Here is a 25,785-nt window from a genome sequence, read left to right on the forward strand (position 1 = left end):
GGCCCTGACGGAGCTGCTAAAGTAGTGATTAAATTTTCTCTCTCAGAGAGGAAAAGACTTACGAAGGGCGTGACGTTGTGCGTGACGCCGGTCATCGCTGAAAAACTAAAGAAGCAACACGTAGAGCGGCGAATGCCAGTCAGTCAGTCAGCCAGCCAGCCTAGCTGCCAGCCAGCGAGAATGAGACGTTGACGTTAGAAGCTAGCGCGGCTGCCGCCACCGCCGCCGCATCGTTGACCGTGAATATTCAAGAGCGAGAAGACAGATTCAACCATTTCCTGGTGGTTCGAGGCGTCAGTCGAATCGAGCCGAGCTCAAACATTCACATAGTGTTGCTCCCGCTAACGTCGGATTGAGTCGTCACCACTCAAGCGTGGGACAGATAGCTCATCGTCACGAGCCAGCTAGCCACGGACTGACAAACCGACGGACGGAGGAACGGAGCGACGGACTGAGCCCGTCGGTCGGTCGCTCAGCCGGCTAGCCGAGCCGGTGAAGCAAGCATCGAACAACGACGGCATCAACATCACAAATCACGATGACTTTTGTCCGACCGCACATATCACCGCGTGCCACTTCACGGACACCGCATTCGTGGAATGAAATCCAGATATAGGGGATCGATAGCTCCGCTACCGCCCTCATGTTGTAGAATGGAATAATAAGGAGACGCCGAAGGAAGCCATGGGACCAGCAGTTCCCGCTCCGGGCGTCATCGGACCTCAGCAAAATTATCGGATTCCCACGGACGTCGCTCCGTATCCTGAACGATTGTCTCGTGGACAGACCAGAAGCGTCGAATTCTGGAAAACTCCCCACATGAGCATCGTCTCAGCTGGTGCTGCTCAGTGGCAACGTCGACACTGGTGACCGGGCTGGGGTATGCCGGTTCTCCAGGGCGTCAGTTCGCCGAGAACTCGGGCTTTGAGTGGATGGACGATCGGACGGGGAAATCACGAACGAATTCCGGTCGAGAACCGGGAGATGTCGGTCCCGGGTGCCCTCCAGAAAAACCCGCCCTCTGACTTCTGCTTCCCAGAGCGCTCGGTGTCCCTTGGAGCTCATACATACCTACATACTTTAGGACCGAAAGGAAAACTAGGTAAACGGAAGGACGCTTTGTTTTGTCGGCCGAGAATCGAGACCAGAGTTCTGTCCATCGGTATGGTTCATGAATTTCGTTATTCGACTCAGACCGCCCATCTTCCCGCCCGTTTCCCTGGCTGCTATCGTCTATCTTAGCAGTTTGGCGGCTCGCAAGCTCACTACTTATGATTGCAGAACACGTTCCATCCATGTGAGAGAAAAGCAAGGACACCATGGGAAGCCCCGCACCGGCCGGCCAGACGGCGAGGAGCGACCGGGCACGCACACGGGCGCCGAGTTGCAGATAAACAGATGATAGATACTAGATGGAAAAAGCATGACAGAACGCGTTCAAAATGCTGAAATGAGAGATGTTATCAAGTCGCGTTTGTGAGTAATGAAATCACTCGCTCAGTCGGTTGCTAACCTCGCCGTTGTTCGCCGAGCGAATGCCGACGACCGTCTGCCCTGTGGACAGAAAGGCTTACGGTGGTCCCGTCGACGCCGCCGGCCGGACGGCCGCTTGCTAAATGCTATCTTTCTTTCCCATCTCGACGTAAGGGAGGACCGAACGAGTGAGTGCGGTGCCCGGCCAACGCCGAGAAGATGATGTGTTGGACAATGTCGGTCGAGGGGTGTTTGTCCGGCTCGGTGGATGAGTGTGCGAGTAGAATGAAGGAACGGCTTCGACCCCTACCACGAAAAGATACGACGACGACGACGACGACGACGACGATACGAAGCTCGGAGGAAAAACTCAGTGGAGGCATAAGATGGAGCAGACGCTAATCAAGGGTCCGGAACGTGAGGTGGAGGTGCGGACCCGGGCCCGCCGATGGGGAGAGAGGGCGCGCTTCACCAGGGACACGGGATTGAGGCAAGCAGTACGCGCTCGTCCGCTCGGTGGGTCAGTCGGTGGGTCAGTCGGTGGGTCGGTCGGTCGGTCGGTCAGAGAGCCGGGGTCGGGGAAGGCGCTCGGTGCCGGCCGCGACCCTGTCAATAATTTACACTTCATATGCACGGAGACCGCCAACTCTCGCTTAGCGATCTCTGGAGCGAAACAGAGCCGCGAGTGGCTGCTGCCGAACGCTTTGGCGGGTCTGTGGCGGCGGCGGCGGCGGCCGCGTGCCCGTCCCCCCGCCCATCGGAGTCCGCTGTATAGTCGTCATATGGAATGACATGCATTTTCTCTACGGCCGGGTGTGGTTCTTCCTCAGGTGCTCCGGCTTGTAGACATGGAGCAGAGCGGGAGCTCCGGCTCTCGAGGCCGTCGCACGCACACTCACACAATCACGCACACCCTCACGTATCGAAGACGGCGGCGGCGAAAGTCAGGCTCGCTGCTCGGAGCCCATGGCCGGCCGGCCGGCCACCATGGCTCACATTAAACGCGATAAGCCAAAACGTTCCCGGGGCATGTCCGCCTGCCGGATGGATCGCCCGGCCGGCAGAACGATGACGGTGGCAACGATGAGCTAACCCGTGAGATCGCATGAGCGAACGCATTGAGCCACGAGACCGGCCCGCTGGCCGAAAGATGATCGCTACCTTCACACTTACTTACCCCCGGTCAAGCCGCGGGCTCGCACACTCATCTCCGCTCAAGGCTGCTCGTTAGCGGTCAACGTTGAATTTTCAAAGAGCTCTATTTTATTTCACTTAACGACACCGTCTCCGCCAATCAGAGCCCACGGCGACCGAGCTATCCGACGGACAATCTCCATGAATACTCGACGAGAGCGAAATGTTGCTCTCGTCGTGAATCGTGAGCTCGCTCATCTCGTCCCGTTCGCACTGAGGCCGGCGGCCAACCTACAATTTGGCAACCTGCCGAAATGTCGGTGGAGCCGCGGTGCCACGAGCGAATTCGAACCCCCACCCACAGCCCTGTATCTCGTTGGCAAACATCTTGCGGAAGGCGTTCGCCCAACGGCCGTGGAGTCGCTTCTGATTCGAGCCATCCGAAATCTGCAAAGGGACGTCCGACCGGTCTTCTCGAATCATCGAAATTCGTTCAGGCCAGGATGCTGACGGTTTTTCGGGGGGGCGACGGCGGCTTCGGACCCGCCAGCTGATTTGGTCGAGCTGGGTTTCCATGATCCTGCCTGGAATGACGGGATTCCCCTCTTGGTTTCTGTCGGTGAAAAACTTTTCGCTATCCTCTGGCTGATCTATGTTCATAGGCTGGCTACGGAATTTCACCACGTCCCATCACCACCTTATCTCATACTCCGCGAGGGAGCTCGCTGAGCCGACGGAAAAAACGCTCTCTCTCGAGGGTGCTCCCCTACTCCTCGGTCGCCCATCGGTGCTCCTGAATCGGAGGATGCCCTTCCGTCAGGGCGTACCGCGGAAGAGTACGGTAATTGCCTAGAAAATAGAGCCACAGGCACGAAATGGAGAGGAAACGGCCAGGTTCTAGCGGCGAGTGAACGCTAGCTCGGGGAAACGTGGGCTTAAGGGAGAGCGTTCGACAGGCAGACGGGCAGGGAAGAAACGCAAGGAAAAGAAGCAAGAAAGAACGCTTCTTGGTTGGCCATGCTGAAGATTGATTGAAGTCTCGCCTTATAAATGTAGCTTAGGCAGAAATGCTGTATTCGATCATTGCAGCCTGCTGCTGGCCCATTCACTTTGAATGGATGGTGGCGGTTGCGTCGGCAAGCGAGCCGACGGGGCGGCAGGCCGGCCAGCCGGACGACGAGGGCCACGGTTCAGGCTTCACGAGCAGAGGCTGCCTGGCTGACTGAAACGACAAGGGTAAGCCAGACTCAGGCAGGCAGGGAAGCGGGCGAGCGTCCAAGCAGACTTCATGCCTCGAGATCACGGAATCACCGGAAGGAAGTGGCATCGGATCGAGCGCGGGCGGCGCCGGCGCGCCGAGATCTGAAACCACAACGTTCCCTGATTACCTCGGTGGCGCTGAGACGCGTCATTCACCGGTTGGTGGCGGCGGCGGGGACGACGACGCCAATGGGGACGGAGACCTTCGACAAGAGTCACGTCCTCAGAGGCAGAGGAAAAAAAAAGAATGAAAAAGGTCCCCGAGCCGAGATCATCTGACTCGGGGCTCGTGCTTCCCGGAGGATATGCCTCCAAGTGTTGCTTCGGATCCTGCGGTTCCGAAACTTCAAAAGCGAGAGCCTCGTTCGCTACGAGTGAACGTCACGCTCACTTATCTTCTCCTCGGTGCTTTTGAGTAGCGGAAGCGAAATTCGCGCTCTCCACGCTGACAGTTTACGCTATACAAAAATCAGCAGCGATTGTAAACTCGAAACCAATGGCGAACCGAGAATCCCGTCGACTCCATCAAACTTTATTGCAGGACCCCGAATGATTCGGGTTATTCATCTCAAACGCGGAAGAGCTAATTCATCGAGCCATGCCTGACGTCAGTTTGAGTTTTTCGACGGGACGATCTAACCAATTCTCTCCTTGTTGCAGACGGGCCCATCTGAGAAATTGTTTGGAAAAGTTGAAGGAAATCGTACCTGTCGGCCCTGAATCCAGCCGGCACACGACTCTGGGCCTACTGACCAAGGCCAAATCTTATATCAAGGTGAGTGCAGTTGATTGGAATGCCATTTGTTGCCAGTGGGTTCAGGGAACGGAGGCCACTCGAGAAACGCACAATCGTTGTTTTCGGTGCGGCTCTTCCAGCGCTCGCTCCCTCGGTCCGCCCTCTCCTTATACCTTCCGCTCCCTTGAAGCTGGACGCTTTTCCACCGACGGCGTTCGAGCAAACTCGATAGCGAACGACCGGACCGGAGAGTAGTAGGCAACGTAGATCACGCTTGATAAGATCGCCGAGAGGGAAAGACGAAGTCGGAGGATTGCGAGTGGGATGCGCTCCGAATGCCCCAACTGCTCTCGAGAGCCGCTCACTCAGAGGTGGCCGCCGCACAAGTAGCAGCAACAGCGGCAGAAGCAGCAGCAGCAGTCGGCGTACCTGGCTCATCGTTCGCGGGAGGAGGCTTTTCACCGAAGGCTCGAGAACGATGGTAAACTCAGCAGCCAGCACGTCTCCCCGATGGATATCCGGAAGCGGAAGTGAGGACTACGCTTTCGGAAATTCGCTTTAGTAAGCGATACTACGCTGAGTTCACAAGCACGACGACCCACGTGGAATCATTCGACCGAACGGATCAACTGAGTGGATGATCGAGTCGATGCGCTTTGTCCGGCGCAGACCGAGTAAACATCGCCCCTATCTATAGACTTGGCAGAAAAGGTACGGAAGTTAACGCTCAAGGTGATGCTCCTTCGCAGAAAATCGTCGTCCCTCGGAAGGATACGACGACATTCCACATTATCACGGTCTTTTTCCCGGGCTTCAAAATATCTCGGGACGGGGGCCGGTCTCGCATTCCGTCCCTGGCTTGCCGCATCCCGCATTGCCGCATCTGGGCTGTCTTGTCTCCGTGCCAATGAGCGTTCCCGGCTCCGAAATAATTTTTTGAATACGGCAGCGTCGATACTGTTTCCTGAGATCGGCATAATCGAAAGCTTTGCTCTTTCTCTCTCGCTCTCTCGGCAGATTGAGCGGCCTGCCGCACACCGTACGTTCAACGGAGGGACTGCACACACGGGAAGATGCGGCAAACACCCCCGACGGAAGCCTTGCCCCTTTCTCGTTTACTTCGCGTTTGCACGATGACATGGGAGAAGGGAATGCGGTCTGGAATCGCTAAGCCGACGGCAATCGTTCAGTATGAGGCAGATCCACGCTAGACCTGACTGCCCAGGTCCCTCTAATCATTAGCTATCTCTCCCTAGAACGTACGACGAAGCACCGGCGGGAAGCGCTCGCTCTTGTCTCGACGTTTCACGGACGCATGACAAAGCCCGAGTCGGTCTCCTTCGAGATTCAGTTTTTGAATTAATGAATCTCCTTCCGCCGAGTCGGATGCTCCCCGCGTCGATTCCACCGTCGGTCGTCGCTTAGCCAATGGCAGGCTTTCTCAATGACTGAGCACGTCAAGGAAACCATCATCATCGCTGAAGTGACTGCGCGATCTGCTTAGCGGTGATAATCAAAGCTTCGCACGTTCGGTTCCTGATGGATCCTCACGAGCACCCTCGCGTTCTCGATATTCGAAATACCGTCGCACACTCAATGGAGGGAAACCACGGTCTCCGACTAACTCAGTTGTTCATTTCCGGTTCGACGGTTGATTCTGTCGGGAGTATCCGAGACATCCGGACGCAAAAAGTTGCTGACCGAGGCTGATTATTATTTTGGAAGCCGATGGAGGTGGAAAGAACTTTTCGAGACTTCCGATGAAGTTCGTTCCTCTTTTGTGCGCCGCGTCGCCGCTCAAATTGAAATTCAAGAGCAGTGTGCGGAGTCAGAACGGGTTTTCGTGCGGAACTCGCTGCATGCTGATGGGCCGGCCGAGTTGTTCGCTCGCTCCCTCGATATCGGTGTATGATAGCCGTCAAGCAACTCTTGACTCCGTTCCGAAGCATTGACAGCGTTTACTCGTCTCCGCTCATTTCGCTCCGTGATCGAATGACGTGTCCTGTTTAGCGAGACAGCAGCGATGGTGGCGGCGGCGTTCTCTTGCGTTGTCGAGCACTCTTATGTATTATAGAAGACGCGGCAGATTGCTGAATGATCTCGCCCGCCCTCGCTCTGCTCGGTTGGCTACCATGCGGTGGCGGCGGCGGCGGCGGCGGCGGGAATAATACGGCTAAGGAGAAGGCAACGATGACAACAATGAGAATGCCGGCGGCGGCGGCGACGAGAGGGCAGACGAGTACAGCAGGAGCTGTTGAGCGGGAAAAGGACTCTTATTAAAAAAGACGTCGCATCGAATTAGACTACCGACGGCACAGTGCCTGCAAGCCAGCTCGCTCGCTCGACGGCCGGTCAGCCAGCCAGCCAGCCAGCCAGCCAGCCAGCCAGCCAGCCAGCCAGCCAGCAAGTCGCTCGGTCGCCGAGCTGCCGAAGGAGCTAGGAATACCGACGCGCAAATATTGCAACCCGACACTCTAGCCAGTCCCGCGAGCTTCTCACCAGTTGAAGAGACCGAGAGCTGTTTCCTGGGGGATTAGAGAACTTTCGAAGAGAACCGACGACGACGACGAGGACGTTGGCGACGATGGCAACGACTAGCAAGAAGCTCAAGAAGTACTTGAGTGGAAATTCGATACGACCAGCAGCGGCTGAGTCGACGGTGGCATCGAGTAGGCGCCGCCGCCACCACCACCGCCGCCAAGGGGTACGTTCCCCTCACTGTAGTCCGTGAAGCGCTCGAGGTCTTTAGCCGGGGAGAGGCGAAGGGGTAACGGGAGCACAACTGGAGAGGAAGGAGCCCAAACTATGGAAATAGGGTCGGAAGTACGGCGGGAAGGAAATCATAAAAAAGTCAGACCGAAGTGAACAAAGAGCTCGATCGAAAGCACGACGGCGAGCCTCGTGGAGAAAGCGAACAAAGATTCGGGGGAATTTCTTCCTCTGCATGGGAATCATGAAAAAATTTTGTTTCACGCAAGGAACCTGAGCTTTCCGTCTCATTGACCTGACCGACTCTGGATTGTGAGCCGAGCGAGGGCGTCGACAACGAACCGTCGGAAGGGTCATTCGATCCGAAACTGACGGTGAGCATTATTCCGTCTACTGGTTCCATCCACCTGCGCCGAAGAGGTTACCATCAGGCAATGCTCTTTCTCCCTCGGCCGACGGTGGACTTGGGGAAGCCTTCTTGGTTTTCTCAACGCCGAGTACGCCAACTTCGGGAGCAGCAGCGGCGTCGAATACGTCGAACGAAACCAGGCCCGAACGCTAACTCAATAAACTCGTCTCTAATTAGGACAGGAGCGAAGAGAAACGAAGCTATCCCACTGATGAGCTGGACGCGCTACCTGCGGCTCGGCGGCTGCTGGTCACACCGCGCCTCCACCGACCAGCTACCCTTGAATTTCGTATTGATCTCAATACGCGAAGCTCGTCCGATTGCTTAACCGCTCCGCTAACTAACGAATTGATCAAGCGACCGATACGCGAGCCAACGAGACCGCCGAGTCGCTCTGTTGAGCCACCGACCCGGGTCCTGAGCCCCGAGACAAGCTGGACGACCGTTCGTTACAGAAACGTCCGGAGGTGGAACTCGCCACTGGATGCTCGGCGAACCGCTGACGTCGTTCTCGAGCGCCGCCAGTCGGTCGAGGGAATGAGCAAGCAACTCGTCATTAATGAGTTGATTGAGATAATGACTCGGAACGTTTTCTTCATTAGCGAGGCATTCCTTATATGCTTCCATTCTTTTTCCCCGGTAGGCGGTGCACGTTGTATCCGTCGCGAGCACGCGAGCCGGTCACTTGCGCCGAGAGAGTTCCAGGAGAGGTCTGCAAGCGATTCCAATCGAGCCATAGCCGGCTTTTCGGTCTCTCCCGCGAACTGCCGAGAAGTCGCTTCCACAATTCATTCGGAATCCTAGCGTTGGGCATGACGGGAACGAGCGAGAACGTGGGCTCGAAGAAGTTTTCGAATCGGAATCACGGGTGGGACGTCGGGCAGTCGAGAACCCGAGCTGGCTTGTGGGCGAGGCGGGTGTCGGACAACAACAGATGCCGAATCGGAGAACAGGCCAAACATCCAGACGGCTGAGCGAAACTTCGCTGAAATTAGATCTAGACTTCCGTGCCGCACGGAGCTCATATCTTGGATTACTTAGACACTCGAAATAGGAACGAGACGCCATGCTGCCCGAGTCGTCCAGCAACCAGTCAAACATCAGGCAGGCGGGCGAACGGGCGGGCACTCGACCACCCAACCGAGCGGACGGACGAACCGGCGAACGGACGCCGGGCATCTCCGACATCGTACATCAGATCAACACCGGGACCGAGCGAATGAGAGGGAAAACCAACGAGAGGAGGTTCGGGCTCAAGAAAGCTCGGACGATCTACTTCGTTGACTCTTGATGATTTCGCGCACGCATCCTCAACTATATGTCCACGACGAAGGATGACTTCTTCCTTCGCCATCGAGCACGTTCCATTCGAGCCGCGGGACACGAGCAACAGTTCTATGTGACGATATATTTCCACGGATAAAATATGACGGGCGACCGCTACCTACCGGCCGCAGGAACGGCTGGCGAGCCGCTGGCAAATGCGGAGCCTCCTGCCGCCGTCTAGCCGTCCTCTCGGTGTCGCTGTACGGGGCCGCAACCGTACACAGATACAGACGTACAGCTATCTATATATTATGAGAAGCGGGGGAGGAGAAGAAAAGGTTTTGACGTTCTGAGAGCTTGCGGTCCCGCCGACCTTTCGGCGACTTGGCGTCGCCGTTCTTCGCTCGACCGACGTCCCGAGGAGCAAAGCATTCAGGAGCCAAAAATCGGCATGGTGGCACCGAAGCGAGCCGCGGGGACAGGGGAGATTTTGTGGACATCGCGAAGAAAGCACCGAGAAGGAGATCACAAGCGCTTTCGCACTGAAACGCTCGTTCCTCCATCCGTGCCCGAGACTTATCGCTTGCTATTTCTTTGAGGAAGCGATTGTCGTTTCTTCGGGATTCGATGACCGGAGGTGAAGAACAAGGCCGACGACGGTCTGCCCCTCGGCTCTGGAAGTATTTTTTGCGAGTCCTTAAGCTCATCGCCACGGCTGGCGCTCTCGATGATTAGGACGCCGCTGGTCGTCTCCAGCGTGGGTGGATACGCTGATTCGCGTAAGGAAAGGGCGCGGGACCGGAGCCGTATGACGGACGACGTGCCCGCTGGAGATCAAGCTGTGGTGGGAGCTCTGTGGAAAGTCGTCGACTCGAGAAGAATGTTTGGCCGATAGGATCAGTTGGGCTGATTCCGAACACGCTCTGCGATACGCCGACATTCACGCCGCTGTCGGGATTGCCGTGAAGCGAAGCGTGACCGAGAGTTGCTCGCTAGAATTTCACAGGACGGAAACGACGACGCATCGTCGAGGGAAGAATCTCCGGGTTGCGGATCAGATAGCTTACGAGAGGGGAACAAGCATGGCAAATGACGCCGCTTTCGGGGTTGATGGGTCTACGACACAGACGACGACGACGGGGCGAGGGGTTGGAAGGAGTGAAGTAATATTCGAGACGCGGGTCTACGCAAGAGGGACGAACATTGAAGGGCAAAGAAGTTTCTTTCTCATCGCGCTACTCGTTAGCATGCAAAACTTTTTGAGCGATCACTAAACGATAAAGCATCGACTTGCTTGTAGCGTAATTCTGCTCGTCGTCGTCGGCAGCTCGTCCGCCGCCGCCGCCGCCACCATTCACCAGCCTCCGAGTCAGTCACTGATCCTACTGAGCGGTCGGCTGTAGCCGCTCCTGCGGCTTCCACCGTCGTCGCCGCAGCCTGTCGCCTCCGAAAGCTCGTCAACTTGTTCCAGCGAACGAATTCACCGAGAAAAAATTCGGTCAGCAGCTGCAGGCCTAGCGAGAAGAATCTCGTCGGCTCAGGACAGCGAGGACTCGACACCACCACGTTCGCGGCGGCCATAAATTCCTCTGGCGGCCGCAGCCATTTTGTTGCTCAGCATATTTAGTTGTTCGGAGCAATTTAATTTTTGAGCCACCGTGACGAAGGCGGGAATTCGGAGAAGCGGAAGAACTTGGGGCGTGGCGGGCGGATTTCTCGAGGGGGGGGGGCAGAGGGGGCGAAGGGGGGCAGGGATGAAAGGAATCATTCCCAGAGACCCAGGCCTGCGCCGATCGACGAACGTCAGCATTTTCAGCGTTACCGAATCGTTGAGCGTTCCATCCGACGAATCGAGGGAGCGACGACCACCAATGCGAAGGGGGCGACCTTCCGATGGGTACCGGATCCTGGAGCGTTGCACCGAGCCCGTTCCGTTACGTATGTCACGAACTTTAAGCCGCGCGATCACGTATTCAAGCCATTATGAACAACAATCCCGAATAGTACTTCATATCTGGCCTTGATCGTTGTGAGCGTTGTGAGCGTTGTTGGCCTTTCCGTACGCAGGATCACCAGAGCCGTCACCCGCTGAGTCGGTTGCTGTCGTTGTTGTAGTTGATGCCGCGGGCCTCGGCACCAGTGGTGTGGTGGTAACGGTGGTGGCTGCAGGTCACACTCCATTATTCATCTGAATGAATCTCCACGACGACGACGACGGCGGCAGCGGCGGCAACAACGACGACGACGACTAGGGGCAGAGAATGCCTCTGAAGAACAAAATTAATTAACAGAAACCTGCGGTTAGGACGTGCGCGACGCCTTCCTGTTGCCCCTCCCTGAACGTAATCAACGATTTAAGCTTCTCAATGGAGCGAGAATACCAGCGAAGGCGAGTCCTCGTCGTCGACGACGACTGGAGTGACGCGCTATCCTCCGCCGCTGTCTGCGCGGAGCTGTGGTGGCGAATCGAAGCCGCGACGATGGATGAGTCAATGACTTGATGGATGGATAGATGGATTGATCGATCAACGGGGAGATTCGCGCTCTAATGAATCGAGCGAAGTCTCGCAGAGGAAACGATCGATGCTCGATCCAGGCACCTCTTTCTCATGAGTTCATGGACTTATCGACAATTTGATGGATCAATGAATAATCCGATTGATGGTTTAATCAGAGGCCAGCCAGAAGACGTCGGCGCGATAGGCCGCGTTCGCTCGATGACTCGATGGAGCAATCGATGGTTGTCCAATGGCAGCGGGTGAGTGGGGAGAGGGGGAAGGGGGAAAGGGGTCGATGGCGGGCAGGCGAGGGGGCGGACACGGGGGCGGACACCAATTGATGGATGTTGAGATTGTTTTGTTCTTCTATCCGGGATCCATAGCTGAAATTGAACGGCCGGCCGTCGAACAGTAGGCCGCCGCGCAAGCAGCCTCCCGGCTAGCCGCTCGACTCGCCGTCAGGCTCCCTGGAGCAAGAAGGTCATCCAAGAGACGTTTTTCCATTGCAATCGGCAAAACGTCCCTGAGGGGAAGGAGGACAACGTTGTCGCTCCTGCTGCTGCTGCTGCCAACAACGATGACCGAGAGGAAGAGCTGCGGTGGCGTTAGCAGTTGATCAGCAAGATGACTTCGTTGATATTTTGTGGAAGCGGAGGACGTCAGTTTCGCTCGGGCGGTCGCTTGCCCACTCGCTATCTTCGTCCCCACTCGCAGTCTCTCGGTTGCCGTCCCTAGCTACCCCCTTCTCCTCGCTCGCTCGCTCCGTCAGTCGGTCGAACGCTTGGTCGGTGGGTTGCACGAACCGTCGAACGGACGGCGACCGCCCGTCTATATCTCAGATAGAGATCGAATGGGATTTTCCATCTATGAGCAAGGAAGGAGAAGATGCAATTTGCTTTATTGGCGTGTACTGTACCACTGGTGAGCGAGATAGGCAGGCTGGCTTGCGAGCAGAGAGGCAGACAGTCACAAACACTCACCACATGAACATCGACGCACACTCACCCAGTACTGGAAAGCGGACGTGCCGGTGAGACCACGCCGCCCACCGCCACCTCGACAATGATGCGGGCGCACGCGCATTTGTGCTCGAAGCGATCTTATCTTGTTTTGTTGACATCGGAATTCCGTCGCACCGGCTGGTCCGCTGTCGCCCGCGCCGACGAACACCGGGGGTCGTTAATCTGAACTCTGAAACTGTACGTAGTCCACGACCGCTACATAGCATCCTCGAATTATGATCGGCAGTCACGAGTTCGGCCCTCGCTCGCGTACGGCCGGCGTCGTTCTCACCACCGAGCAGGCGGGAGAAGAATTGAGGGATTATTATTATGGCTAAAACGACACGACGATTTATGACTTGAACATCTCGGGAATCAGCGGCTCGGGTCGCTGAACTTTCAAAGTTCGAAACTCCATCGTCTCGTGCTTGGTCCGGCAAGAAACGTGTCTCGGTCATGCCGTCTGCCTGGTGCTCGGCTCTCTTTCGTGGTTCCTTGGGGGGACGCTCGGTCGGTCGGTCAATCGGTCGGTTGGCCGGTCGCATCATTTCGTCAATGTTCCTCGATCTCAGTTGGCACAACAGCCCGCGGCAGGACTCGATTAGTTGTGCTAGGTCGGGCCGTCTTAGCGGGTGACCCGCCCGCTCTCCGTTGGCCCGCTTGCTTGTCATGTCCGTGGCGGGGGAACAATCGAGCGAGCAGGAAGGCAAACGAAGACCTAATATCAACCAACTAGTTGGTCAGACGTTGTGCAAAGTCTCCAGCGTTCGTCCACCAATCGATACCCTGCCACGTTCCCGCCGCCGCCACCACCACCAAGTTCTGCGGTGATAGGAGCCATCACAAGGTCATTTTCCCGCGCAGGATCCGCTCAACTCCGCCGAAGCGATAACTATTATTATTGATCAAACGAGAGAGCTTTACACGCGAAAATATTTTCCTGAGGGCAGAAGACCCATTTCCTCTCGAGGGTCGGCATCGCTCCCGACAGGGATGCGATCCATCTGTGGACCGTGCGAGAAAACAGCGGTGTCAGGGCTTCGAGGCGCGGAAAAATACATTTACAGAGGTCAAAAATTGGAACGGTCTTCCTCCGTCGCGCAGCTGTTCTCGGAACATGCGGTGACGCCTGACTATGCGGGAGAGGGCCATGAATACTGCGGATCTTCCCGGAAAAACAAATATTTTGTAACGAGTTCGGTCCTGGTGGGTATTTCGGAACGAAACTTTTCCTGAGGCGAGTGAGCGTGTTCTCGTGCGGCGACCTCAGCTGACACCGTGCGTCGTCTCGCCCATGGCGGCGCGACACCGTTCGTCATAAGGATTCGGAGCCGGTTGAAAACGTTCGAGGAGAGAGCAGCTTGTGAGGAGCCCCTGGGAGGATAAAGACGAGAACGACAACGAGGAGGACGACGACGACGAAAACGAGGAGGGGACGAGAGGATGCGAAGAACTCGTTCGCGCACGCAATTGAACATACCTACATGCACGGACGGACCGAGGCTGGTACAGGAACACGGGGAGGGCAAGGTGCAGGTAAGCAGACGTAAACGACATGAGGAGTGCCTCGTCGGCCGCGACGCGGGCGGGCGGGTGCACGCACGGGCGAACGAGCAGGTAGGCAGGAAGACGAGCGAGGAGTCTAGCTGGCTGGCAAAAATCAAAAGCCGACTCTCTGGCGTTCCAAGGCGTAGTTCGGAATTGCGGGTGTACTCGTGCAGCACGTCGCGCTAAAATTGAATTTAGTGCAATTTTTGTCACTAGCCCGCAGGCGCTCCACTGTCGGGATTCGGTCGGGCATGTTAGATATGGCGTCCATGGCTGGAGAGTCGACCGACGGCGGCGAAATCAAAAACGAAGAAGAACGATCGACCCACAGACGGATGAACAGGCTCATGGATTGGCGCATGCACTCAGTGCGGGAGCGGTCGCTCAAGCATTCGACCGCTTGACAATACTTGAGGCTATGGGTTGAAACATTCACCACGTCAGCTGTCCGCTCAGTCACAATTCCCCACCTCAATCTCCCTCGCCCCCCAAGCCCTCGCGACAGGTAGCCTGATCACCGTCATCGGCAGATGACGTTGGGGGGGAGTTTGGGGGGAAGAGTTGCGGCGGGGGTGGGGGGACCTGTACCTCGACGGCAATGAGCGGAGCAGACATGGGAGGATCGTTGAAGGCGGGTCAGACTTTAAAAGTTTGACACAGGTCAATGGGTCAAAGGAGATGCCCACCCGGGGAGACGTTGTGACGATGGGGTGCTTATCAGAGGAGGATATCGACAGGAGTTTCAAGCGTGACGGGTTCCCCGAGACGATTTTCCCTAAGGTCGGTCGGGAAGACGACCGTAGGAAGCGCCTGATGGATTCCGTCATACGCCTCATCGGAATCGATACTTTCGGAAATTGAATTTTGGATGGAAGCGGATAAGCTTTCAGGGATTGGAAATTAGAGGTTCGGATGAGGGAAACGATATCGCCTCGGGTCGTTCACCCTTTTGGCCAGGCCTGGTTTCCGGTCGTTGTGCCAGTTCTAGAATGTGCTTTTCTCCGAGAACAAGTTCGAAAACGTGGTATGCAGAAGCTAAGTTACTGATCTTAGGATCCGGCTTCTTCCTTCTCATACTAGCATGTTTTTGAGCCAAGTCTCTCGCGTGCGGAGCTGTTTCGCGTTGCATAAGTCGAAGTGTAATTGATTTATCGATAAGGAGAAGAAGAGGAATCATGCAATTAGCTTCCCTCTTCGAACTAATTTCTTTTACTGGTTCCTTGTCCATCACAACTTGGGAAGGGTGTAATTAGCATGCGAGCCGTAGGGGGAACGCCAGTATGAGTAATTCCGGGGGAGGGGGGAAACGAGAGCGATGGATTGGATGGAAGAAGAAGACGATTACTATTATCAGATGAAGAAAGGAATACGCGACAAATCGAATATATACATGCATGCACGGAGCGAAATCGAACGTTTCACGCATGCCCGCGCGCCTGTCCGCCGGCCTGCGAGCACGAATACGTAAACGCGTACGTGGGCATACGAGCGGGACAAAGTTTGTCCTGATTGAGTGAATTATGTCGCAAGAAAATTACGCAAGCGAGCGCCCCTGGAGGCGGAAGATGTGTGAATATTCATCGGAATCGTCGCAGTAAGCTGCTCATACCGTTAGAACAGAAGCTTCAAGAAAATGACCCGGCCAGGCTCGAAGCTCGCTTCGCGAACGCTCCCCATTGATTGTCGGATCACAAACAACCTAAGGAATAAGCCGGGAACTCGAGCGCCAAGGCTCACTCAGTATTCGAGAAACTGAGAAAGGGATAACGTTCCCGCGATGAATCGTAGTGACGGAAGACACTCGATTCGGCTCCTAAATAATATACAAGCCTGGCTGGATTCTCTCGGCTCGGTTCCCGCAACGGAGTTCGTTCTCGGAGCTCTTCGGGGAGAGCCGGGTCCGCCTCTCCCCGTACGAGCAGATGTCTTTTACTGCTCCGGTATTGGGAGCCGTCTCTTCGGGGGAGCATCCTTTATGAACAAGAATTGGGCTCCGATGTCGATTCATCGCATGCTGTCGCATCCACCTCAGATTTTATGCGTTCCTGGCGCTGTCTGGCCGTCTCTCCTCCTCCTCGGGAGCGGAGGGACGGGGACGACAGACACTCGAAGGTCCACGGCGTGCTTTCCAATAAGATAGTGTATGTCGAGCGGGTTTGCGCCACCGCTCGGGGCGAGCACGTTACTCCGAAGATTGTCGGTCAAACAATCGAGGCATTCTGCTGCAACTTACTGCTGTTTTGCTGAGCGGAATGTTTCGATGTGCCCGATGGTGCTCGAACCCACCGCTGCGTCGGCCGAACTCCGGTTGAGGATAAGAAGACTTATCAAGTATTTATGGTTCTCCCCGCGAGAAGGGAACGGAGACGCCGGGCGAGGCTCGGCCAGTGGGAAACGTGTGCCCCCCTTGGGAGGACGACGAGGTAGAAGATTTGAGAGAAATCCACTCCCTTAATAAGCAAAACAGCATTAAAAGGCAACGTTCGTTCCATCTAACGCTGATGAATTGAGATCCTGATAGCCCTCGACCTCCCCGCACTATTCTCGTCCTAGGCGGTTCATCTGCCTCGTCGTTTCCCCCGGTTTCCTTCCAGTCGTTGGTGTTGCGATGTCCCTCCTCTGCCGTCCTGCCATTCCCTCCGTTCGGGCTCTTCATCGCTTTCCGCTTCTCTAGCCCCCGGAAGGGCCTCGCGACCGCTTCCTCACAATGCCGTTCGAGCGAGCGAGGGAGCGAGCAGAGGACTGGAAAGTGCAAATGAAGAGTCGGCAATCGTGAATATCACGCGACCGTGCGCCGTCTAATCGCCGTCAGCTCGTGTAAGAAAAACGCCGACAATTCACATCATGTATCTCGTCGGGGGAGCGACGGCCCGCGCCGATAAGCGAGGGTGCGCTGTCGCCGCTGCAGGCGAACGAACGAACGAGCCAAAAGTCAATCAGGAATATTCGGAATAACGGATGAAACAAAGGCTATCGTGTGCGTACTCTTCTTCCGTACCCTGATTCGCTCTGATGGATCAACCGAGCAGCGCCGAACAGAGGAACGGTGAATCCCGAGCTGCAGTCAATGCTTTGATGGAGATGGAGAATCCACGTCTCATATTCCTGCGAGGCACACGATCGGGTACGGATTGATGGCAACGACTCGACCTCGAGTCCCGGGAGAGTCCGAATTCCCTGATTTCCGTGAAGGAGAGCTCCGAGGGGACTCAAATCGCAGAGAATTTCCAGTTGACCATGTTGACTCGTACCGGCTGATAATCCTTCGATCGTCACCACCGTGTCGTTTTTTCTTTTCTGCTCTTAGGTCCCGTTTTGGGATCGAGTTCGTCAGGTGCCGAACGGGCACTGCAACAAAAGAATTTCCTTCGCCAGTCCCTTTGACTAACAGGAGTACGAGGCTTCCTCCGGAGTGCGTAAGTGTATTCAGGTCGCCAGGTGAAGTAGTGCCTAATTGCGATTGGAGTTCTTCCACGAGTTCGGGCTCCGGATGTCGGCACCGATCGGTTCGACTCCGGCGTCGAATCGGTGACATCGGTTTCCATCCGAAGGGAGGCCCTCGATTTTCGGGCACTAGAGTTCCAATTAAATTCTCTTGTGACTCGAACAACGAAGACCGCGGTTACGAATGAGAGGGGCTGTCGAAGAGATTTGAGAGCAATACTTTCCTGGGCGAGCTACGGTTTCGAATAGCGGTCACGCAGCTGTCATAACCTCTTGGCTAACCGAGCTAGTACCCTCAGCTGGCCGGCCGGCCGGCCGCCTGCCACCGCATCTGCGATGTTCCGCGAGCTGACAGAGCGACCGCTGGCCTGCCGGAGGGACGGACTGACGGACGACCATCTAGTAGGCCGCCCCTTGAGGCAGTGCTGCATCCTCTAATGAGCACTTGAGACTGGGTAGCAGCCATTGTCCAGCAAGACAGATAGAGAGACCCACCGACCGACACAGGCGAGTGACCGAGAAATGCTCGGTCGGAACACTCACTCAGTCAGCTCCACTTGAAATTGGTCGATAATAGAAGTCGGGTCTCTCGGGTCGAAATCCGACCGGTTGGCGGCCGCCGACTATCCAGGGAGCTCGCTCACTAGCTGGCTGGCCAGCCAAACAGCCCAAATAGCTTCCTGGGGGTCGGTCACTCTGCTCTTCCTTCTTTACGAAGTAATACGCGTGTCGCTCCCTTCCGGTCGTGTCGCGTATCCCGGGCGGCGGCTGCCGCTGGGGTCCTGGAGGAACGGCGCAGGACTCCCCTTTCGGTCACGAGAGGAGCGTGGCGGATGACGGGGCCCCCGTGGAAGAAGGCGGGGATTCCGAGCCTGGAATCGCGGAGGGATCGATGCGGCTTAGCATCAGAGGCTCGACGCGCGGAACCGAATCACGGACATTCCGATCAGTGTTCACATTCAACGAGGTGGACGGCATATTCCGAAATCTCAACCACGAAAATCAATTCGTGCAAAGCTTTCGGGGATCCGCTCGGCATGCGATCCAGTTGCTTTCCCGATGAGCCCCGATCCTGCGGTGAGTGGTAGGGGGGAATCGATGAGGAATCTACAGATACAGAGAGAAGCTCACCCATTCGTCAGACGCGTCAGGCCAAAAGATATGTCCGGATGACCGATGGTAGACACGACGTTAGAGGATTGCGGGGACTGTGATAGGACAACAGAGAAAATAGGAAAGCCGATAAAAGGCGGACAAGATTCTAATATTCGCCGCGATTCAAAAATGACGAGTCGACCACGTCCAGTCGAGTCGTCGCCAAGAAGGAACGGACCCAGATCAGATCAAGACGACTATGGCTACAATGACGACCGACGACGGCGATAGTCGTGCCGATGATGTCGAAGGCCCCGCTTTTGAAAAACGGCCAAGCAGCCCGGTCTCATTCCGATGAATCGAGTCGCGACAGATTTTCCCTAACGTACATCGCAATCAATTCCGACATTCTTCTCCGAGGCCCCGATCGTCCTTCTGTTGCCGATGGTTTTCCGAGACTCGATCCGTCGGTCCGTGAGTCCGGTGTCGTTTCCTTCCGTTCGCCGTCGAGTCAAAAGACGAAATAATCGGTCTTTCGAGGTACGCGGGAAGGTTCGCGATCTCTTACCACCGCAAGGGTCAGAACCTCGAAGGAGACCTCTGGAAGTTAGCCGGCAGCGGCGCTAGTATCCGATCTATTCCGCTTATCTTGTTGTTGTCGTCGTTGTCTTTATCGTCCGTTCCTAGTCGTAGCTAACGCGTCAAGTCGTCTACTGGTACTACCACTACACGGCGACACATTCGGGAAGGCTGAGACTCGCCGTAAAGTAGGATTAAATCGTAAAGCAAGCTCAGGAAAGACGTCGCCGTGTTGCTTGCCCGCTTGTGTTTCCAGCCGACCGCCCTACCGTCCCACCGACCAGTCAGTCTGTCAGCTATCCAACTAGCGAATCAGGGGAGCCGGATAGGCTCTCCAACAGGCGAGCCGGTCAGCGGTAAGAAGCGCCGGCATACTCTGTTCTGATATTGACACCTGCTTGAAAAAGAAGCGTGGAAGCGATACGAGCTCGGGGGAACCGTGGGCTGAGGTGAGAGATTGTGAGGGTGGTCAGCAAGCAAGACTGCTGGTTGGTCGGTCGGTCGGTCGGTCGCTGGGTCGACGGGTCTGCTCACGAGGGGAAAAAGCCGCCTCAGGACTAGGCGGGAGAAGCATCCGTGCAACTGACCGCCATCGACGCCAGCCACCACAACCACCACCGGGCAACGAATGACCGACACAACACTCAGGCAGCGGGCGGGCGGGCGGACGGTCGAGCACGCAAACAGTCGAGCAGGCCGATGGTCGGTCTCTCGGTCAGACAAACAGACGAGCGAGCCACTTCCCAAAGGAGAAGCCATTCGGCTGGACGTCCGAATGACTGACAGACGGACGAACGCTTGGACGGTCGGCTGGAGCTAGGGACCGACTGCCGGCAAGCCAATGCAGTAGATGCCACCAGTAATAAATAGAAATATATGCCTCCTAGACAGACAGCGAGCCGTCTCGTGAGAGGAAAAAGATACAATGAGTGGATCTCCATAGAAGCTGCAACCCTAAGCAGCAGCGGCAGCAGAGGAAGCTCTGATCCAATTACGCTAGCAGCAGCCACTGACCGAGCAAGCGGCCAACTGGCCGTCCGACCGTCGGCAGCAGCGACAGCAAGCAACCTGGGCAAGCGGGGAAACGGGGTATGCCGGGAGGTCGACTGAGAGGGCGAGGGGGGGTTGCATGATTGGCATATGCGATCTCGCGGCGGCGGCGGCAGCGGACGTCGTCTGCTCAGCCACGTTGCACGCTGGACGGACAGAACAGACCCTACCACCCCGGGGCTTTCTCGCCGCGAGCGAGCCAGGGATCCATTCATTCCGCCTCTGCGTACCGCGAATCCTATCGTCGCGCCGATTCGACGCCACACAACAGTCTAACAGCTGTAACAGAAAATTGATTTTCGGTGCTGCATAGTGCTGACGCGTTCGTTTCGTTGGTGCCTTGCCCGGAGGGAAATCCACCACAATCCGCCAGGATGCGTCTGTCAGCGGCCTCAAAAGTCGAGAGAGGAGAACCTCCGATACAGCAGCAGCAGCAGCAGCAGCACAACTGCAGAGGAATAATGCCGGCAACGGAACTCGCGGATGCTTTTCGTTCGCGAGTACTGATAAACGTCGACTGCCCGGGAAGCGAGACCACGAGGTGGATATTGCGAATTCGTCTCCGGTACGAGATGGCTTCCCCATGATGGAATTAGGCTCCGCATATCTGACGTCGCGTTCTCGGTGGAGCGGAACGACTTGCGAGCGGTGGCTTGCGAAAGCTCAAGCGACACTTCATCTTACTGAGTGAGTAAGATGACTCAATCACAGAATACCGCGCGTTATGGAAACCCACGTCTCGTTTCAGACGTCCGGCCTCCCATGCATATTCCTTATCCTCACGTTCCACTATGTGCATCTCAAAAGAAGCGGGCTCGTACTCGTGCTCCGATCGCGGCCTTCTCGGTTCGCCATTATGCGTTCTCTCCATTAGAGCAAGCTCGAATTCCACATGCGTCTTCGCGGAGACGTATAGTTCCCCGATTTCCTCGAGATTGATGGCGGGCTCCGAGAAGCACATCCGTGTGTCTTAATTCTGCCGCTCATCTGCGCTCCGGTAGACTCGCGGACTTTCTGTCGGTCACACTCCGGCGATTAGCCGGGCGCGGAATATATGCCGCGGCTCCGTCTTCGGGCGGCTGCCGTGCGACACCGAAAACCCCCTGTCCTCACAAGGACGAGACACCCTCCCCCAACACCGAAATCAAGCAAGGAATGGTACGGCGGCGCCGCGGCAGTTTGAGCGGCAGCCACGGAGGGAGACGGGTGACGGCAAGAAGCCATCCGTCAAAACGAATTATGAAAAAGTAAAAAACTTGGCGAGACTTTAAACGAAAGATGGAGCGGAAACTCCACGCGGCGCTTTGAAAAGCTCTAGCTCAAATTGGCTCACTCAAAGAAAACCGTCCGCCGACAATTATAGCGCTGCTGGCAGTCTGCCGAGCGCTTACTGCGTCTGTCGGTCTCTCTCCTACACAGAGGAACCGGAAGATAGTAGAGGTCCTGGGAGGTTGCTCGGGTCTATCTTCCCCGTTCTCCTAACCCCCCTCCCCCGTCCCTCAATTCCGTACTCGCCGCTTGCGATATGACATCCGTCGACAGGTCTGCGAACGAGAGGTGGAACGTCTTGGCACGTTGCTACGCTTATACGATAGAAGATTGCACGCGCATCATCGGTCGCAATAATGATGATTAGACGTGCGAACAGGCCGGCCTGCTCGAGAGCGCGTGGGTTTTTTTTTCAGGGGAGCAACTGATCGCTCCCGAAGCGAATCGCGGAACCCACTGGGACCCGTAAAGGGTACGGGCCCGAGACTCGAGCGTTTTTGTCTCCGCGCCGCCTTCAAGCGGCCGGAGCGGAGCACATGGAGATCCTCCGCGACGCCTGCCGAAGCTATTGAAGCACCGGTGACGTCGACGACTGCTTCGTTGCGGGACCGAATGTCAGAAACGGCGGCGGCGGCGGCGGCGAAATCGATTTCGACAAGAAACACGAATATAAGTACCTGGCTGCTAGCAATACCTGGGCCGACGACGAACAAAGGCTGCGAGATCGCTCCCGGGTTCCTTCCCGAGCGTTACAGCGAACACGTACTGCGCGAGCGTATCATCACCGGGAGCGGGGTCGGCGGCTGCCGAATATGAGAGACGATAGTAATGGAAATGATGTTCATGACGATGGTCGCATGAAGATACATCTCGACGAAGTTCATGATTGCTCGACCCGTGGAATTTACGACTGCTGCAGACTTCGAGATGCTATCGCAGTGGCATGCGCGGGCAGTGAGCGCATCCGCACTCGTAGTAGATAGTAACGTACAACTTTTGCGATTGTCTTGTTCAGCTTCGTAGTTCCCTCAACGAGCGAGCGAGCGCGCGCGATTCCTGTAGCGCCCTGTGGTGAAACTGGAGATTACTCGTCTCCTCTCGCCATCTCCGAATCCGCCCGGTTTCTGGTCGAAGTAGAAGACGGAAAAGGAGAAAGGGGGGAGGGCCGAGGGAACCAGCGGAGAGAACCAGATGAAGGACTCATTGGCTAAATCGCTGGATCGCTCGATAGTTTCACCAGGCGACCGTTCTCATGGAGTGACACTTATCAAGTAAATTATTCACGAGCGCACTCGGATGGATGGAAAAGTTTTTGTACTTGGCAATCACGTTGACAAGTCATTGTCAGGCGGCGGGGATTTTGAGGCTGAGATGAAGCGATCGCACATCTGATCGTCATCGTCGTCGACCGCCGCAGACCAAACGCCGACGACGGTTCTCGTTGCCGTTGTCATGATTGCCGTCGACGTCACCGTCATCATCATCGCCATGATCCTCGTCGTCGTCGTCATCGCCACCACCACCACCACCCCAAGAGCACGGTGGGAATCGACTTCGATCGGGCGCTTCTTGTTCTCCGTACCTGGTAGCACATTCATTCGTCAAGTTCGTCCGTCCGTCAACGTGCCCGTTAGTTTTCGTTCTCGAAGAGACGTGGCTTCGCATGTACTTTCGCTTGGTCAGCTCTCGGTCGAGTCGGAAAATGGCGGACGATTGAGCGAGCGGACGAGCGACCGAATGTTGAACAATTGATCCGGATTGTGATGTCATCATCTTTCCATTTCGCTTATTGCTTTCGTCGTCTGTCGTATTTAGACGAAACTAATAAGTCAGCATATATCACTGCTGAGGTGGAAAATTCTATGGCGTCGCCGCGGAGTCCCGGACTCGACTCTGGTCGAGGCCAGCCGGGGGTAACGACACCGATGACATCTCACATCTCTCTTCGCAAACATGGTGCAATGACATTTTAAGCTTCATTTGGACTTCGCGTGTTACGTGGAAATCGCTCCGCGCACGCTTTCGTAAGCGTCCCCGAACGGTTTAACTCCGAGGATAGCCCGAATGGTTCCGTTTGGAGCGTTGGCCGAGTCGCGGAGAGCTTTCTGTCGGACGGCTCGATATCCGTGGGATCGATGGGTACTTCGCTTAGCTGCTTAGAAGTCCAATACGAGTCATTTGCTTAGCGTGCTTGCCTTTGTTCGATGTTGTTGATCTTCTCGTAAAATCGGTTTTACGTTTGCTGTGCATCAGTCTTCGGATTGTCCCAGCGCTTGAGGAGAAGCTCCGCTTGAGGAGCCCCCAACAACCTGAGCCAACTCATCATTCTTGAGAGTTTCCGTTTTATTCTTTTAGTTTTACTGTGGTGCCGTCTTCGAGGGCCGATGATCGGAGCTTTTCCTCCTCATTTGTTGCTCATTGATTCTATTCCAACGGTCTTGCGTCGCTCGAGTTTCCTTAAGCCATTGTTCCCAGCACAGGAGCGGAGTTTCCTGGTTCACTGATTCATGAACCAGGTCGGTAATACCTTTCTGTGTCGTTGTGCTTCGCAAACACTGGAGGATAAGAGGAGAATAATGACGAAAGAAGGATTTCGACCGCATCATCGGTGTCTCGGGGATCCGGGCAGTGGTTTGAGCGATGTGTGCGCTCTCGTGGACGCAAAAAAGTTCGCAGCAACTTTTCGACCTCGCTCCTGTCCAGAAATCCGCGAACAGAGTACGTGACGACACCGCCTCGAGAGCTGGAAGGAGCGGGAGGGATTGATTGGGCCGGCCACATAACGCCGAGTACCCGTAATTTCTGGGGCTTATCCACGAAATAATTGATTCACTCATACGGATTATTTCAATTATGCCCGGTTTTCCAAAGAGCACGCCGCGCCGTTGGCTGAACGAGTGAGCGGCTGGATCGGCAACGACCTAAGGGGAAGAACGAGATCCAAGAGTCAGACAAAGGCAATCGATCGCGATCCAGAAAACTCAACAGCTGACAATGACGGAACGCTGAGACGTGATCACTATTGTCGACTGCGATGATGATTGCTATGTTTTGTCCGTGCGTCGGTCGGTCACTTGCTAGAGTAAGCCAGCGGCTTGAACTGCGACTTTCGGCGATCGTACGCTTCTGTGGGATCGTGTCAAACAACGTGATACACATACTAACGTCACGTCTTGATTGTTTCAGTCTCTCGAGGACAAGGAACGGCGGCATCGTCTACACCGTGACCAATTGCTCCGCAAACGCCGTTATCTGCAACGACTCCGAGAACAGCTGGGATTCGGGCGTATGGTGCACTCGCCTCATTCTGGCGCCACGTCCACAACCCCATCGTCTCCGTCGTCGCCGTACGCGCCTCAGATCCTAACTCCGCCGCATTCAAGCTGTGGGCACGAGTCCCCACCTCCGTCCACCACAACAGGTCCTCTGAAGCGACGATCAGTGTCTGAATGTAGTTCGCAATCTTCAACGTCAACGGCTTCAACGTCGGAATCAGGTGAGTTTCGGTTCAGAGCTTCTTGTCTCCACAGGGCTTCTCTCTCGGGAATTCGAGTTGGTCTCCCTCACTCACTCACTCACCCACAGGGGGACTCATACGGGGGACCTTTCCCGTATTGTGCGCCTGATAATTTTTTTCAAAACGAACGCCGGGGTTCGATTGAGCGCGATGTCGTGCCGAAAGTCGTCATGCGACGTGTTACGCGCAAAAAGCGGAAGTAAAACTACGAAATGAGCTTGCGATTTATGCATTGTTTGCGAATGCCGATATTGTTGTGTCAGCAGAAGCGGGCGACGGCCAGTAGCTGCTGCTTCGGCGCGGCGGGCGCTATTTCCCTGCAGACTCACCCTTTCAGCTGACGACGTCCCCTGTTCGCTGCTGCCGGTAGTGGCTGCTTGGCGCTTTTCCGCGTTTCCCTTTTTGCTTCCTTTCGCCAGGCCCCCGACCACCCCCGCGTCCCTGTTCGTTTGTTCGGCGTGCCGGCAGCCAGAGAGCCCGGGTTTGTTCCAACACCGCTTCCTTCTCCCTAGCTTTTTTGCTAAAAGCACTTAGCTTGCTGCCTGCCTGCCGTCGACAACAAGCAAGCTGGCGCTAGCTAGCCTGCAGATAGATCGCCGAACAGGCGAGCAAGTGTGCAAGCGAGAGCCAAAGAAGATGGAAAAGGTACGCCGGAACCAGATTCGGTCGGTGATTACATGCGGAGAGCGTCTTTGACGTCAAACAGTCAGTCGGCCGGTCGGTCGGCCGGTCGCCTGTGTCCCTCGCTATAGGTCGCGACTCGCTTCTCTCTGTATTCGCACCGGTCCCGAGAGGAT

The 25,785-nt window shown here is 56.0% G+C and overlaps 1 protein-coding gene across 1 annotated transcript in view; it reads left to right on the forward strand.

The window, feature by feature from the left end:
- Positions 1–3,475: 3,475 nt before the first annotated feature.
- Positions 3,476–25,785, forward strand: part of LOC100901313 (max-interacting protein 1-like) — a gene marked incomplete at its 5' end in the record, with an annotated part of 44,060 nt that continues 21,750 nt past the window's right edge. Inside the window, 3 exons of the mRNA XM_029111994.1 lie at positions 3,476–3,496; positions 4,528–4,642; positions 24,658–24,967. Of these exons, the coding sequence (XP_028967827.1) occupies positions 3,476–3,496; positions 4,528–4,642; positions 24,658–24,967 (446 nt within the window). The remainder of the gene's footprint in view (positions 3,497–4,527; positions 4,643–24,657; positions 24,968–25,785) is intronic.

Source organism: Galendromus occidentalis, unplaced genomic scaffold (genome assembly GCF_000255335.2).
Source record: "Galendromus occidentalis unplaced genomic scaffold, Mocc_1.1 scf7180000077478, whole genome shotgun sequence".
NCBI lineage: Eukaryota > Metazoa > Arthropoda > Arachnida > Mesostigmata > Phytoseiidae > Galendromus > Galendromus occidentalis.